Source organism: Syngnathoides biaculeatus, chromosome 16 (assembly GCF_019802595.1).
Source record: "Syngnathoides biaculeatus isolate LvHL_M chromosome 16, ASM1980259v1, whole genome shotgun sequence".
NCBI classification, from domain to species: Eukaryota; Metazoa; Chordata; class Actinopteri; order Syngnathiformes; family Syngnathidae; genus Syngnathoides; species Syngnathoides biaculeatus.
The window spans coordinates 570,627-588,651 of record NC_084655.1 but is presented as its reverse complement, the minus strand read 5'-3'; the positions used below and the strand labels follow the sequence as shown (position 1 = coordinate 588,651).

Genomic DNA, 18,025 nt, shown 5'->3' with positions numbered 1-18,025 from the left:
TTATTGCGACTTCTTGTGCTTTCATACGTCATGCAGGCGTTGAGACTTCCATCCATTAATCATGAACGTAATTCAACTTGATCTGTCATCATGGTACGATGGTGAACAGTTCTTGCCCACAAAGGCATGTTATTTGTTTGATTATCTTGTCTTTATGCGAAGTTGGCAAAATGTTGATTGGCAATGTCGAGTACGAATGTTTTGGCATACTCCCCATCTGTGAATTTAAACACAGCAGAACCCTCCCTCTCCACAAAGGCTGTTCATTCTTGTTTAAAACTTCAGTACTCATATTTTTTTCTTTGAGTGACCTTTGTCAAAAATTTCCAAAATTACTGTTCCACACAATCAGTGTTTGACCGTTTTGCGCCTGTGGTTAGTTAGTCAGACTTTCGTCATTCCCGTCCGAAAATCCATCCAAATATTTACCTATATTTCCAGCCACAGGTTCAAATCTGTATGGATATATTCCTTCGTCTTCACGATCAACTGATGATGTTATTTCTTTATCAGATAAGGATAATTACGAGAAATCAGCGCTGTCCGTGATTGTGTTTGCGCCCCAAAATGGCGGCACCAATGAAAATTTGTAATTGCCGATAAAAACACCATATCGGATTAACCTCAAATTTCCAAGGTACAGTACATACATGTATGACATGACATATCGGATAAAGGCTTTTTAATTGTTCAGCGGACTACTCCTTTAATTAAATTGGAAAAAAGATTTCGCAGCAATATGTGGTGTTGTCGGTCCATTTATGAGGGATCAAAACAATTTCAGTGTTTTTCACAAATGACTGCAATATAACTGACTCAAAAGAAAAATTTGCGGGGGTTTGAATACATTCTATACCTACTGTTTGTTCGCGGCCAATCGTTGAATGCCCCCTTCGAAGTCATTTTTTGTCTTTTGTTTGAAATGCTACTGATACTCAGTAAACACTACACAAGAATATATAGAAAATAAGTGATTTAAATACCGATACTGCTCCATCTTGAGATCGGATCAGTGAGGTTTTTTTTTTTACTTAATGAAAATGTCAATGTTATGGGAAAATGGTTTCCTCAGCACTTGTCTAAATAGTGAAACTTGGTCCAGTGAATGAGTTCAGTAACAAGCCATTTTAACTTTAAGCACAAGGCTTTTATTTAGGAAAAACACCAATACAAAAGCTTCATTCTGACAATATCAAAATGGATAAATTTACAGAGATTAGATTAAAATGGACCAATGAAAAAAGAACAGTGAATACAGTGCCTCACATTGGCTAACTTGCCAAAAATCACATTATTAATTGTGAAACCTACAAAAGATATTTTTCCCAGAAAGGCAAAAATACTCCTCTGCACCATCTTGAAAATAAATTTAAATTAGTGAGGAGTTGACGTTTTAGTGTGAGAAAGAGAAATGATCTGATAGTTTTGACATTGGCAGGTTTCTGCAGGTTTTCAGTCAAACTGCAGTGAGTTCTGAATTCCCCAGCAAAATTTTACATGGCGACTGTTGAAATTAATTCCCAAGACTTCACAAGAAATAGTCTGCAACTGGCTTCTTTGATGGAATGCCTCTTGTTTCCTGTGGTGCCGCTTCAAATATGATGAACTCTCGTTGTAAATGTTCATCCAGCTCCAAAATGGCAGCCACGTTACCACATCTGTATGAGCAAAAAGAAACATCATGTGGATGGCATTTGACAATACATTGACAACACAACACCAACAACTTATGATTTTAATAGCTACAGAGGGTATTATACAAAACAAAAAGTTGAAAAAGAAACCGCAATTGGGACTGCACATTTAGTCGACAGATCAGTTTTACGGGCGATTTACAAAAAAAAAAAAAATCAATGCCTTCCATACTTCCAATTGCATCCCTGTGGACTTGCACTACTTAAATAAACATTGTAACAAAAAGCAAAGCAAAAAATGCACAAGAGGGACAGTCCCACTTTTGCAGTGCCATACAATAAGCCAAAAAACAGTCTGCTGTAAAGTATGCTGAAAGGATATGCAATCAAAGCGTGTAAAAAAAAATATATATATATTTATCGCATATGACTTGCAAGAAAACATGAGCCTGAAAATATCCACCAAGAAACAGCCCAAGTTAGCGGAATCATTTGTACATTGTTTTTCACGTGACAAGAAAGGAGCCCGATCGAATACAATCATGGTGTCAAACACCCCGCAGAGTTGAACACATAGTGCCCATTTATACTGTGAAATAGCAGTGATTTTATAGCTTATTTGTGGAAGCAGAGTGAAATTAAATTGACATTACTGAGCAGACGTGTCCAAAATGCTGAAGCCACTCTCTAAGGTAAAAGTACATACTCTAAAAGAACTTCAGAGTAAAATAAATAAGATATTTTCCAGCCCACTAACAAAATACATCGAGGAATATTTTTGGATCGCTTGAGATTGATATTGAAAGCTTAAAAACAACAAAATTAAAATTTTTCTTTTGGAAAGTTATATACAACAATTCTTCATTCATTCATTCACACTAATAATAAAGTTAGATGCTCCTTTCTCCACCCCGCACGTGGCCAAACCACCTACCTGCCTGATCGACCTCCGCATCAGGGATAACGCCGCGTCCGCCAGCGAGCGACAACGCCGTGGCTGCCGGCGGGCGATAATGGGGCCGCGCATATCAACACATTCAGCATGAAGTTATTATGACGCGGTTCTTTTGTTACGTTCTGAAGGAAGCAGACTGAGCTCTTTATTATTGCTGGTTTCGGAGAGGTTTTTCAACTTTGGTGACTATACGTCTAGTTAGCTCGTGTTACACACTACTAAAACCTCCATCTTTGTACTTCGATTTTATTTTGTGTTGTATTGATGTGTGATTAAATTGTGTTAAACGCAAAACAAGTGCTTTGTATATTTTACCGGTTTGACCAAGGGGATTGATTCTAAATTCACACGTAACATATACGATAAACTCTGAGACAAATTAGTCACCCACAACTATTTTTTTTGTTAATAGCTCTATACACACCTACCTCTCATTTAGAACCCACAAAGGCCTCGTCCTTTGCACCTGTTGAGGGAACAAGTCCTGACTTGAGTCTATGCAACAAAGAGTGCCCAGACCTTTTGGATTGCTTTGGACGGGGTGTTGGAGAGCGCTTCTGCTGGGGACTTCAATGCTCACGGAGGCCATGACAGTGAGACCTGGAAGGGGGTGATTGGGAAGAACGCCCCCCATCCCACTGATTAGGACCCTAGTGGTCTGTTATTGGATTTCTGTGCTTACCACGGATTGTCCATAAGAAATGACATGTTCAAGCATAAGGCTGTTCATGCGTGCACTTGATACCAGGATACCCTAGGTCGCAGTTCGGTGATTGATTTTGTGATCGTGTCATCGGACTTGCAGCTCCATGTCTTGGACACTCAGGTGAAGAGAGGGGCTTAGCTGTCCACTGGTAACCACCTGGTGGTGAGTTGGCTCTGATGGTGGGGGAAGATGCCGGTCCGGCGTAACAGGCCCAAACGTATTGTGAGGGTCTGCTGGGAACATCTGGCAGAAACCCATCAGAAAGAGTTTCAACTTCAAACTCCAGCAGAACTTTACCTATATTCGAGGGGAGAAAGGGGACATTTGAGTCCGAGTGGACCATGTTCCGCACCTCCATTGCTGAGGCGGCCAACTGAAGCTGTAAGGTGGTCGGTGCCTGTCGTGGCGACAAATCCTGTTGTTGGACACTAACTGTCAGGCTTTTCTAGCCTGTGGGATCCTCAGGCAGCTGATTGACCCTAGCTGGCCAAAGCAAAGAAAATTCATTTGTAGACTGCAATTCATACATGTGCTTTAGCTGATTAAAAGCATTAAAATACAAAAAAATAATAACATTTGAACATAAAGTACAATTAGAACAGCTTACAGTACAAGAAATATTGAAATGTGGAAGTAATCGCAAACACCAAGCACAATGCAGCTTTGGTGGTCGCAGAATCAAAAACTGACATGGGAGGAGTTTGGTGAGGCCATGGAGAAAGACTTCCATACAGCTTTGAGGAAATTCTGGTCCACCATCCGGCATCTAAAGAGGAGGAAGCAGTGTACCATCAATACTGTGTATAGTGGGGTTGGGGCTCTGCTGACTTTGACTCGGGACGCTGTGAGTCAATAGGGAGAATACTTAAAAGACGTCAATTCCACCAACACGCCTTCCCATGAGGAAGCAGAGTCTGGGTTCTCTGAGACAGGGCCTCCTGGGGTTGAGGTCGCTGAAGCAGTCAAAAAGCGTACTTTACACCAAGCGGTGGCAGGACTACAAGGGGTGGATGAGTTGCCCAGAGTTCCTAAAGGCTCTGCCTGCTGTGGTTGACGCGCCTCTGCAACAGTGAGTGTACATTGGGGACAGTGCCTCAGGATTGTCAGACTGGGCAGTGGTTCCCCCTTTCAATCAGGTGTGTTCCAACTACAGGGGATCCACACTCCTCAGCCTCCGTGTTAAGATCTATTTAGGGGTGCTGGAGAGGAGGGTTCGTCAGTCAGTTGAATCTCAGATTCAGGAGGAGTGTGGTTTTCATCCTGTCCATGGAACAGTGGACCAGCTCAACACCTAAGCAGGGTCTTCCAAGTTGCATGGGTGTTTCGGGAGTATGGGGTACCGAACCGCCTGATCCGGGCTGTTCAGTTCTTGTACGACTGGTGTGAAGAGTTTGGTCTGCAAGTCTGACTCGGTTCCGGTGAGGGTTGGACTCCGCAAAGGCTACCTTTTGTCAGAGATTCTGTTCATAACTTTTATGGACAGAATTTCTCGACACAGCCGAGACGTAGAGGGGTTCAGGTTTGGTGGGCTCAGTATTGCATTTCTGCTTTTTGCAGATGTAGTTCTATTGGGTTAATCAAGCCGTGATCTCCAACTAAGCATGAAGCGGCTGGGATGAGAATCAACATTTCCAAATCTGAGACCATGGTCCTCAGTCGGAGTAAGGTGGCATACCCTCTCCAGGTCAGATGTTCAAGTATCTTGGGGTCTTGTTCACGAGTGAGGGAAGAATGGAACAGGTAGACAGGTAGATGGATGCACTGTCTGCTGTTGTGGTAAAAAAGAACCTGAGCCGACAGAGGTGGTCTCAATTTACCGGTTGATCGACATTCCTACCCTCACCTATGGTCACGAGCTGTGGGTTGGGACCGAATAAACATGATCCCTGATAAGAGAAGTCGATACAGGTTTCAACCACAAAGTGTCCGGGCTGTCCCTTAGAGATAGGAAGCTCAGTCATCCGGGAGGATTTCAAGAGCCATAGCCCAAATCTTCCAAATGGATCCTTTGGACGAGACCTGAATGTGAAAAACACTTTGGAGAGGAGAAAAATGAAGCCAGATGATTACACTTGAACAGTCCAGATTCCATTAACAGCAGGTCACATTGGCAGAGAGTCCATCGAGTTCACACACCTGTTTATGTGAGCCAATAGACAAATGGAATGTCTTAATCACTAGCCACCACAAGTCCACCTGGCCAACCAGTTCAAACAGACGACCCCACAACGCTTTCAGGACCATCAACAGATCCCACGACACAGCCACTGGTCGTGTTTTCAGATGAAGGCATCTATGACCCTTCAAGAAAAGGGAAATGGAATCATCTCCAAGAGGATTGGTACCATTAATGGCGGCATGCCAACAAGAGATGGTTGCCACGGACAGGTGAAGAGTGGATGGTGAAAGTCTCTTGCATGAATTGCAAAACGGCTGAAACCGGGAAATGGCCAGGAAACAGCCCATAACCACAACACTATTAATCAAACAACTTCCTCTTCTAGCCTAAAACCACCAAGTGGAAAAGACCAGAGCATTGAAAATTGCATACTGTACACCACAGCTGAACTCTGAAAAGGAATTTCTGGGCTTTACAATGGCCATACCCAGACATGAATGTGATCGATTTAACATAACGTGTACATAGGATGAAAAGAAGAGGAGGAAACCGGATCCAGCGTCAGAAGAAAAAAGGAATGCACAGAGCCTACAACTGAGTGTAGGGACTTTGAATGTTGGGACTATGACAGGAAAAGCTCAGGAGTTGGTTGACATGATGATTAGGAGAAAGGTTGATATTCTGTGCATCCAAGAGAGCAGGTGGAAAGGTAGTAAGGCTAGAAGTTTGGGAGCAGGGTTTAAATTATTCTACCACGGAGTAGATGGGAAGAGAAATGGAGTAGGGGTTATTTTAAAGGAAGAGCTGGCTAAGAATGTCTTGGAGGTGAAAAGAGTATCAGATCGAGTGATGAGACTAAAATTTGAAATTGAGGGTGTTATGTATAATGTGGTTAGCGGCTATGCACCACAGGTAGGATGTGACCTAGAGTTGAAAGAGAAATTCTGGAAGGAACTAGATGAAGTAGTTCTGAGCATCCCAGACAGCGAGAGAGTTGTGATTGGTGCAGATTGTAATGGACATATTGGTAAAGGAAACAGGGGCGATGAAGAAGTGATGGGTAAGTACGGCATCCAGGAAAGGAACTTTGAAGGGCAGATGGTGGTGGACTTTGCAAAAAGGATGGAGATGGCTGTAGTGAACACTTATTTCCAAAAGAGGGAGGAACATATAGTGACCTACAAGAGCGGCGGTAGAACCACGCAGGTAGATTATATTTTGTGCAGACGATGTAATCTGAAGGAGGTTACTGACTGTAAAGTAGTGGTAGGGGAGAGTGTAGCTCGACAGCATAGGATGGTAGTATGTAGGATGATTCTGGTGGTGGGTAGGAAGATTAAGAAGACAAAGGTAGAGCAGAGAACCATGTGGTGGAAGCTGAGAAAGGAAGAATGTTGTGCGGCCTTCCGGAAAGAGGTGAGACAGGCTCTCGATGGACAACCGAAGCTCCTGGAAGACTGGACGACGACAGCCAAGATGATCAGAGAGACAGGCAGGAGAGTACTTGGTGTGTCATCTGGTAGGAAAGGGGAGAAGGAGACTTGGTGGTGGAACCCCATAATACAGGGAGTCATACAAGGAAAGAGATTAGCGAAGAAGAAGTGGGATACTGAGAGGACTGAGAGGCGAAAGGAGTACATCGAGATGTGACGTAGGGCAAAGGTAGAGGTGGCAAAGGCTAAACAAGAGGCATATGAAGACATGTACACCAGGTTGGACACGAAAGAAGGAGAAAAGGATCTCTACAGGTTGGCCAGACAGAGGGATAGAGATGGGAAGGATGTGCAGCAGGTTAGGCTGATTAAGGATAGAGATGGAAATGTGTTGACTGGTGCCGGTAGTGTGCTAAATAGATGGAAAGAATACTTTGAGAAGTTGATGAATGAAGAAAATGAGAGAGAAGGAAGAGTTGAAGAGGCAAGAGTGAAGGACCAGGAAGTGGAAATGATTACTAAGGGGGAAGTCAGAAAGGCATTACAAAGGATGAAAAATGGGAAGGCAGTTGGTCCTGATGACATACCGGTAGAGGTATGGAAGCAATTTGGAGAGATGGCTGTGGAGTTTTTGACCAACTTATTCAACAGAATACTAGCGGGCGAAAAGATGCCTGAAGAATGGAGGAAAAGTGTTCTAGTTCACATTTTTAAGAACAAAGGGGATGTTCAGAGCTGTGGGAACTATAGAGGAATAAAGTTGATGAGCCACACAATGAAGTTATGGGAAAGAGTAGTGGAGGCTAGACTCAGGTCAGAAGTAAGTATCTGCGAGCAACAGTATGGTTTCATGCCTAGAAAGAGTACTACAGATGCATTATTTGCCTTGAGGATGCTCGTGGAAAAGTACAGAGAAGGTCAGAAGGAGCTACATTGTGTCTTTGTGGATCTAGAGAAAGCCTATGACAGAGTACCAAGAGAGGAACTGTGGTACTGCATGCGTAAGTCTGGTGTGGCAGAGAAGTATGTTAAAATAGTACAGGACATGTATGATGGCAGCAGAACAATGGTGAGGTGTGCCTTCGGTGTGACAGAGGAATTTAAGGTGGAGGTGGGACTGCATCAGGGATCAGCTCTGAGCCCCTTCCTGTTTGCAGTGGTAATGGATAGGCTGACAGATGAGGTTAGACTGGAATCCCCTTGGACCATGATGTTCGCAGATGATATTGTCATATGCAGTGAAAGCAGGGAGCATGCAGAGGAACAATTGGAAAGATGGAGACATGCACTGGAAAGGAGAGGAATGAAGATTAGCCGAAGTAAAACAGAATATATGTGCGTGAATAAGAAAAGTAGAGGGGGAAGAGTGAGGCTACAGGGAGAAGAGATAGCGAGGGTGGATGACTTCAAATACTTGGGGTCAACAATACAGAGCAATGGAGAGTGTGGTCAGGAAGTGAAGAAACGGGTCCAAGCAGGTTGGAACAGCTGGCGAAAGGTGTCTGGTGTGTTATGTGACAGAAGAGTGTCTGCTAGGATGAAGGGCAAAGTTTACAAAACAGTGGTGAGGCCGGCCATGATGTACGGATTAGAGACAGTGGCACTGAAGAAACAACAGGAATCTGAACTGGAGGTGGCAGAAATGAAGATGTTGAGGTTCTCGCTCGGAGTGACCAGGTTGGATAGGATTAGAAATGAGCTCATTAGAGGGACAGCCAAAGCTGGATGTTTTGGAGACAAGATTTGAGAGAGCAGACTTCGATGGTTTGGACATGTTCAGAGGCGAGAGAGTGAGTATATGGTAGAAGGATGCTGAGGATGGAGCTCCCAGGCAAAAGAGCGAGAGGAAGACCAAAGAGAAGGTTTATGGATGTGGTGAGGGAAGACATGAGGGCAGTTGGGGTTAGAGAGGAAGATGCAGGAGATAGGCTAAGATGGCAAAAGATGACACGCTGTGGCGACCCCTAATGGGACAAGCCGAAAGGAAAAGAAGAAGAAGAAGAAGTACATAGGATGAAAACAAATCATTGCTGGCCAGGAAGGAACCACCAGGCAAGCACCTCTGCATGGGATGCTAAAAAAGTAATCACAATGAAACCCCACTAGATGCCACAAGTAACCAGCCCAGATGCTCGCGATACCTTGGTAATGGCAGCGTCCTGCAACTCTGAAAAGCAGCCAGCATCTTCAAGATGTCATCAACCCTCTTGGGGGAAGGCCAAGCAACCATGGTGATTGCATTCAAGATAACTCCCAGAAAAATAGGTTGAGACGAAAGCATAAGCTGCAGGGAGAAAACGGGTTGTTGACTGAAGCAGCCACAAGCACAATGGAGGGAACAAGTTGGAGAGTCATTGAGTCACAAGCACAATCAATCAATGCGCAAGAAGAAAAAAGCATTTGCCTTTCAGTGCCACGGTCTTCCAGTAGGTACAGAAAGATTTCAGATCCCCGGAAACTTTTCACTCTTATATTGCAGCCATTTGATAAAATCATTTAAGTTCTTTTTTTCCTTATGAATGTACACACAGCACCCCATATTGCATTTTTTGCAGTTTTATTCATGACGAAAACTCAAATATCACAACTTTTGGGATGATGCACCCATGAGTCTATTTGGGGACATGCCACAAGTTATTTACAACTGGATTTCCACTGAAATAGGAGAAGCTCTCCTACCTTGTTGTATAACGACAATAAATGGAATTTGACTCTGTTCTAATCAGAGCTCATCGGCTCGTGCTGCTTTTCATATGATCAGTTTTACAAAATTCCTACAAACTCACGACATCCCATCACAAGCAAGCTATTTTAGAACAGCCCCACTGGTGACTTGTGGCTGCCCTGTTCGGCCGCATACGTTTACTGACGGTGGAGAGCCACATAAGTCAATACTGACTGTAGTGTGAACAATTTTTCTGAAACTTTAACCTTAATCGTCCATTTTGTTCATTTGTCCACATTCCACTTAAATTACTGAAGAGATGGAAGTTATTTTGCTCTCTGGTGATATCACCTTGTGTTGTCCATCAAAAACTCCACATTTGCATAAACTTTCAAATCACTGTTTTTCGGGTTGTTTTGTGGACATAGTATTTCAAATTCAAAGTGTTGTGCTAACAGTTGCCGCAAGGTCCCACTTCAAGGAGGGTTTATCTGAAACAAATGGTGAACTTTAATGGATGTGATGTAGCAATATTATGCGTCCAAGACTAGTCTGATGCTTCGTACCTGTAGCAGTAGTTTGGTGCTGACCACACAGTGAGCACTGTTTCGTTAAAATGCCACTTATAGCCTTCCATAACCAGCTGATGTGCTCGGCAAATCATGTGAATGTCATTGGCAGCATTGAACTGGGCCACCACATCACTACCGAACAGGTAACCAGCGCCTCTGGGACTGACACCCCATCCTGTAGTGTCTGAAACCAGGGACACAAAAAGATGTAAAACTCAGGATAATTGCCCCTCCAATATACTGTCTTTTGGCAGAGAAGCGTCCCTAGGCAATTATTTGTGTTTATACACACACACACACACACACAAATATACACATATAGTGGTGGCGTTGGTTGTTGAACATAATCCGTTCCAGAAGTCTGGTTGAAATCTAAAATTTTCGAAAACCGAAGCACGTTTTCCCATTACAATGAATGGAAAATGAAATAATGCGTTCTAAGCCTAAAAAATATTTTTAAGCGATTTCTTAAAAATCTTTTCCTGATAATAAACTGCATAGTACGAATACATTTATAGTTTAAATACTTTAATGAAATAATTTAAGAAATGTATTTATTTTTTGCTTAAAATGTATGCAAAAATTCGGCCCCCAGGCTTGTAAACTTTTTTTTTTTTTTTAATGAACAAAAGTGCAGAATAACTTTCAACAAGCAATAATGACGGGGGAAAAAACAGACTTTTATTCGCACAGAAAGTACGTAACTCAAAAAAATGTAACTTGGAACTAGATGTAGGGTTAATGGAACAAAAGAAAAAAAGCAATGCAAAACAGTTTCAGATGTTTTTGGTGGGGGTAACTCGCCCCTTTTTCACAAAGAACGAATCTAATGTCGTTTGTTTCTCCCGTCTTTTAAGCACTTTTCTGAAGTGGCTCATAACAACATCATTAAAATTTTGCTGTGCTCTGCAACATTCAGCTATATTCGGGTGAAGTTCTATAAAATTATGGATGTCGTTTCATTTAGCACAGATACCTGACGACGAAACGGGCAAACTCGGCTTTCAACTTTTCCGCTGTGGAATGGCTCGAACTTTCAGCCTCCCCATGGCAAACAACGGAGTGTATCCCACTTCTTTTAATATATATATATATATAAACACACACACACAGTATAGTATACAGTAAATTGAATTACTTTTAAAATATTTACTGGAAAAATAAATCAAAATAAAGTTGGATTCAATTCAGGTTTTGATGAGAATGCTAGAGTGACAAAAAAGGTTGCTTGTATACCTTCTGGATCTGACCAAAGCAGGTCACACATGGGCCCATCATGCGGCACTTCCTGTTTTCTGTCAATGGTCCGGATCTGATCTAGTGTCTGGATGGAAGGTGATAAGCCACCATGCACACAAAATATCTGTGGGGACAAAAATCACTCGATTAAATCAACTGATGCAAAAGTTAATTCACCATTCAGACACACATTTATGTAACTTGAGCTTAACATATGATTAACATCCTGGAGGGTGAGGAATATTCATGGATAATTATAGTAATTTACAAATGAGTAACCACAAAACAGAACTAAACACATTGATCCATTTTCTGAGCCACTTATCCGCACAAGGGAAGTAGGAGTGCTGGAGCCTACCCCAGCTATCTTCGGGCAGGAGGCGGGGCACTCCCTGAACTGGTTGCCAGCCAATTGCAGGTCACAGAAACAACCAGTCACACTTACATCACACCTACGGGCAATTTAGAATCTCCAATTATTTGGGATGTGTGAGGAAACTGGAGTTCCCATAGAAAACCCCCATAAGCTCAGGGAGAGCATTCAAACTCCATGCACGCAGGGCTTGGATTTGAATCCCAGTCCTCAGAACTGTGAGGTTTACGCTCTAACCAATTCCCCACCGTACCGCTCCTGAATCAAACCTTAGTCAAAAAATACATTTATGCATACAATGAATGCATACCTTAAAGTACTGGACCCCTTCTCAAATTCGGCCATTTTTGCATACTTTTCCCAACTTCAATGTTTAAAGGAATAGTTTGCTGAACAATGAAAAGCCTTGAAGGGGAAGTCCATTCATTGAAAATAATGTATCAGATATCAATCAATCAATACTGTAACTTTAAAATAAATTTTTACATCAGACATCCTTTTAGGTTGTGCTGAGGATATTTATATCGGCAATTTTGAATGTTCCCGGTCGCTGACATTTTGCCGAGTCACATGACCTCCGTGTGTGGATGTGACGAGTCATTTGCTCAAACTGAGGCTCGGTTACGTTCCTACAGTTATGGGCAGCGCTGATATCTTGGATTTATCCTCATCTGATGACGAAATGGAAGTATCGGTTGATCAGGAAGACTGAGGAATACGTCCATACAGATTTGAACCTGTGGCTGTCAATAATGTTGAATATTCGGATGGTTCTTTGGACAGGAATCCTGCGGAGTCTGACTACTCGGAGGCCTACGACATAAGTGCGTAAACAAAGGCCCTCGGAGCTCGCTCGTGGCCGGCTTCTGACTTTGATTAAAGGAAACCATCAATGTCTACTCTCGAATCTTGTCACAAAAAAATTCAACTTTGGCTGTCTGGAAAATTTATGGAGGATTTTTCAGAACTGCTCTCAGTTAATTGTACTAAGTACAACTATTTTGTCAGAAAAAGGGACTTTAACATTCATGTTGACAATAACATGGAAATAACATCCAAAGAACTTTCTGCAAAACTCGACGCATTTGACCTCTCTCAACATATTAAGAGTCCAACTCACACTCAAGGTCACATCTTAGACCTGGTTATCTCTGAGGATGTATAAATTCTATCGATTGACATTAAGGATATGGCTATTTCTGACCAATTTTGTGTGCTTTTGGAATTACAGATTGTTCCAAAAGCTCAGACAACCTCTATCTCTATTAGGAAAAGCTACATAAATGAGAGTACTGCCAATATGTTTATGGAGACTGTGGCTGTGCCACAGACTGTGAATGCTGACACAGTTGATGACCTTTAGGAAAATTTCACCTCGAAAATCACAAATACCATGAATGCTGTTGCCCCGGTTAAAACTAGCACTCAGCAATTCCTTGAATTTAGAGGGACTTTTTGACAAATTTTAATCAGCATTCCGAACTCATCACAGTACAGAATCTGCTCTTATCAAAGTTCTACATGATATAAGGTTGAATACTGACTCAGGAAAGGTGTCAATTTTGGTCTTGTTGAATCGCAGCGCGGTTGGATAGGACTAGAAATGAGCTTCTTAGACGGACAGCCAAAGTTGGTTGTTTTGGAGACACGGTTCAAGAGAGCAGATTTTGATGGTTTGGACATGTCCAGAGTCGAGAGAGAGAGAGTATATTGCTAAAAGGGTACTGAGGATGGAGCTGCCAGACTAAAGAGCAAGAGGGAGACCAAAGAAAAGTTTGATAGATGCGGTGAGGGTGGACATGAAGACTCTGGGTGCTAGTGAGGAAGATGCACAAGATAGGCTTAGATTGTAAAAGATGACACGTTGTGGCAACTCCAAGCCGAAAGGAAAAGAACAAGACGACGAAATCCCCAAATTCCTTGCAATTGTACGCTCAGGGACATTGCTCTATAACCGTTTGACTATTTTCTCCCGCACTTGTTCACAAAGAGGTGAAGCTCTCCCCATCTTTATGAATGACTGAGCAATTCAGCGAAGGAAACTTTTGTACCCAATCATGGAACCGAATTATGCTCAAAACATGTTTGATGAGCATTTCTCAACTTTGTCACTCTTTTTTACCAAGTGTCCCAGCTATTTTGGAACGTGTTGAAGCCATAAAATTGTAAGGTATCGATTTGCTCAAAATAAAGCTTATCAGTTTGAACATTAAATAGCTTGTCTTTGTAGTGTATTAAATTAAATATAGGTTGAACATGGTTTGCAAATCATTGCATTCTGTTATTTGTTTCAAACGGACCTATTTCACTTGAATTGGGTTTGTATCTTATATACAATGAAGTGGAAAAAGTATTCACCCTCTTCCTGATTTCAGGTTTTTTTTTTTGTATATCACACAAAGGTTTAAAGGTCTAATCCAGAGGACCTTTTTTTAATTTATATCACACAAACGTAGGTAATTTTTCCTAAAAAAATATTTTAAAAACTCTCAACAGAAATTAAATAAATTAGCGGCAAAATGCACATTTTCTTTGTAATCCGAATGCCTCCGATGTCTGTTTGAAGCTCCTGCCGTGTGACGTTACGCAAAGACAACCCCAGTAAACACAATGGCTTCCTATATAGACAATCATACACGTTGCGAGTGGGATCTAGAGGAGATCGACAGCAGTGATGAAGTTTTTATGGAATGCTCTGTGGAAGAGATGGGAATTGAAGAGGAGGAATTTTCTTATTTTTCCTGTGTTTGAAAAAGATTCCATGCAGGTGTAATATATGTATATACATTAACTATGTTCATATATGTTCAAACCTGAGTTGACAAATGCAACACAAGGACAGGATTCGGTAAGACCTGACGAAGCAGACGAACTTTGCACCCAAAACACAGACCGGTAGGTGCCTCAAGAAATCTACGTACACTGACGAAATAATGTAATTCAAACACGTTTAAACATTTGATGCTGATTGTACACAACAGTGAGTCGTTTGTTGTTGTTATCGTACTAGCGACTGAGTTGGCGTAAAACAAAAATCGAAACCTTCAGTATTGTTCTCCGTTTAAAGATTTAGCCCGTATTTTAAAATAATGCACCAAACACTTGAGAGCACACACTGCCATCGTCGAATTTCGGGAAGACCTCATCATCATCAGTACAGTACACTAACTTTATACAGTGTCCAAATTTCGTCACCTCCTGAATGGATGGATGGATACGGATATTCAGTAATGTACTTACATTTAAAACGAGGTAGATACTTGTTAATACTAAACAATTGAAGACGTACGTTCTGACTTGCTATCAAAGCCAAGTGAACGCTGTACTGGGTTTTTAAAGCAGTCCTCCATGAAATGCTTGACACACTTTGATTTGTAAGTCTAACGCGCCTGCTTTGTCTTAAACCTGGTCCATAACCTGCCTGTCGGTTAATTTTTCGGCCATTCACGTAAGCTGACTCAGTCTGCGTTTGACGCAGAACAGCCGTATACAACACACTTCCTCACCATCTTTGCCAGCTTTTTCACTCTCTGGCTAAATGTCTTGGCGTGTCGTCACATTCCGGGGAGTTACGGAAATCGCTGAATCAGAGTGACATTTCGAACAAAATCTTGAGACTGACTCTGATGCGAATTTATTTCATTTCTGTTGTGTTGAGAATTTTAAAAAACATTTTTTTATGAAATTTTAGCTACATTTGTATGAGAGACAAAATACATTTTCTCTGGATAAGACCTTTTAAATAATCAAAATTTTAATATAAACTCAGAGACAGCACAGCACAAGGGAAAACAAAATGCAGTTTTAAAATGACTATTTAGTTTTTTTAAGGCACAAAACACCCCAAACCTTTCTGACCCTCAGTGGAAAAGTAATAACTGCCTGAACCTAATAACAGAATGTGCCACCCTTGGCAGCAATATCTGAAAACGTTTGGGATAATTAGTGATAGGTCTTTCACATCGCTCAGGACCAATTTTGTGCCACTCTTCTTTGCAAAATTGTTTTAACTCCGCTATATTGGAGGGTTTTCAAGCATGAAATGAACGTTTAAGGTCACGCCCCAGGATTTAAATTTGATCTTTGACTCCAAACCTTTTTTTTTTTTTTTTTTTGAGCCGTTCATTTGTGATCGAAGAGGGCTTGAGTTTTAGGGCACAAACTGATGGCCAGATATTCTCCTTCAGGGTTTTATGGTACACAGCAGAATTACTTGTTCCATCAATTACAGGAAGTTCACCTGGTCCTGTAGCACCTAAGCAGACCAGAGTATCACACTGCTACCTCCATGCTTCTCTCGTTAGGGCGAATGTTCTTTTGAGCAAATACTATGCCATTTTTACGCCAGATGTACACCTTCCAAAAAGTTTAATTTTTGACTCGTCAGTCCACAGGGTGTTTCTCCAAATGTCTTGAGGAGATCATTTTTGGCAAATGTGAGATGCGCCTGACACCAGGGATTTTCACCTGGGAACTCTCCCATGGATGTCATTTATGAACTCTCTCTTCCTTAGGGTAGGGTCATGAACACTGACATTAACTGGGCCAACTTCTTCTTCTGAATGAGTCGTCACACTCTTCCACCCCCCTCTATTCTTCTTGAATTTCTTTGCATTGTGGCATGATGCATTGGTTCTTGGAGCCTTCTTCAAGTCTGACATTCAATTTAAGTGATTTCTGATTCAACAAGCATGGTGGTAATCAGGTTTTAGTGTGGCGTGCGAAACCTTTCCCAAATTTTTGGTTAAGCAGTATGACTGGGATTTTGTGGTGATGGTAGGGTGTGGAATTACGTTTTCAGGGAGGGTTGGAACGCTTTGGATTTTTTGGGTGCCTTAATTAAATTGTCATTTTAAAACTGCATGTTGTATTTCCTTGGGTTGTCTCTGAGTGATAATAAAATTGGTTTGATGATTTGAAACCTTGAAACCTGAGACCTCTAAGTATTTTGAAATATGCAAAATGATCCCTGATCCCTCATATGCAATAAATCAGCCTAACACCATAGAGAAACATGCCCATATAGTGAAGAAAATAAGTATTTGAACATCCTGCTGTATTGCAAGATCTCCCACTTAGAAATCATGGAGGGGTGCGAAATTTTCATCGTAGGTGCATGTCCACTGTGAGAGATAATCTAAAAAGAAAACCCAGACATCACAATGTATAATTTTTCAATGATTTGTGTGTTACAGCAGTAAATAAGTATTTGAACACCTGAGAAAACCAATGTTAACATTTGGTACAGTTTGCAATAACAGAGGTCAAACGCTTCCTGTAGTTGTTAACCAGGTTTGCGCACACTGTAGGGTGGATTTTGGCCCACTCCTCCACAAAGATCTCTAGATCAGACAGGTTTCTGGGCTGTCACTGAGAAACACATAGTTTAAGCTCCCTTCAAAGATTTTCTATTGGGGTTAGGTCTGGAGAATGGTTAGGCCACGCCAGAACCTTGATATGCTTCTTACGGAGCCACTCCTTGGTTTTCCTGGCTGTGTGCTTTGGGTCATTTGTCATGTTGAAAGACCCAGCCATGACCCATCTTCAATGCTCTGACTGAGGGAAAGAGGTTGTTCCCCAAAATCTCACAATACATGGCCACGGTCATCCTCTCCTTAATACAGTGCAGTTGTCCTGTCCCATGTGCAGAAAAACACCCCCAAAGCATGATGCTACCACCCCCATGCTTCACAGGAGGGATAGTGTTCTTGGGATGGAACTCATCATTCATCTTCATCCAAACACAGTTAATGGAATTATGACCAAAATGTTGAATTTTGGTCTTATCTGACCACAAAACTTTCTCCCATGACTTCTCTATATCATCCAAATGGTCATTGGCAAACTTAAGATGGGCCTTGACATGTACTGGTTTAAGCAGGGAACCTCCCGTGCCATGCATGATTTCAAACCATGACGTCTTAACCTTGGAAACAGTGGTCCCAGCTCTTTTCAGGTCATTGACCAAATCCTGTTGTGTAGTCCTAACAGGTCTTTGAAGGTCAGAATTGTAGGTGATAGGTGTTCAAATACTTATTTGCTGCTGTATCCCACAAATAGATGGTTAAAAAAAAATTATACATTGTGATTTCTGGATTTTTCCTCTCTCTCTCACACAGTGGAAATGCACTTACAATGAAAATTTCAGACCCCTCCATGATTTCTATGTGGGAGAACTTAAAGTGGGGGTGACATCCCTATAAACATTCTAAAATAGATATTGTAATGAAAAATACAAAAAACTGTATTCACTTCAATATCTACATGAAAAAAAAAGTAAGCGGAGAGCGCGTCATCTATGCACAAAGTTGTGCAATTGAGTGTGCCTC

At 41.7% G+C, this 18,025-nt stretch overlaps 1 protein-coding gene across 3 annotated transcripts in view; it reads right to left on the bottom strand.

Annotated features, from left to right (window-relative positions):
• Positions 1–1,140: 1,140 nt before the first annotated feature.
• The window catches only part of LOC133514829 (serine/threonine-protein phosphatase 4 catalytic subunit B), a 47,247-nt gene continuing 30,362 nt past the window's right edge, over positions 1,141–18,025 (bottom strand). The window contains exons 7-9 of one of the 3 annotated variants that reach the window (XM_061846830.1): positions 11,321–11,447; positions 10,079–10,268; positions 1,142–1,658 (exon numbers count right to left, since the gene is read on the bottom strand). In XM_061846830.1, coding sequence (XP_061702814.1) covers positions 1,529–1,658; positions 10,079–10,268; positions 11,321–11,447 — 447 coding nt within the window. In that variant the 3' untranslated portion in view covers positions 1,142–1,528. Of the gene's footprint in view, positions 1,659–8,654; positions 10,004–10,078; positions 10,269–11,320; positions 11,448–18,025 lie in introns of those variants that run through there. The other 2 variants (XM_061846832.1, XM_061846831.1) reach the window with 2 other exon arrangements.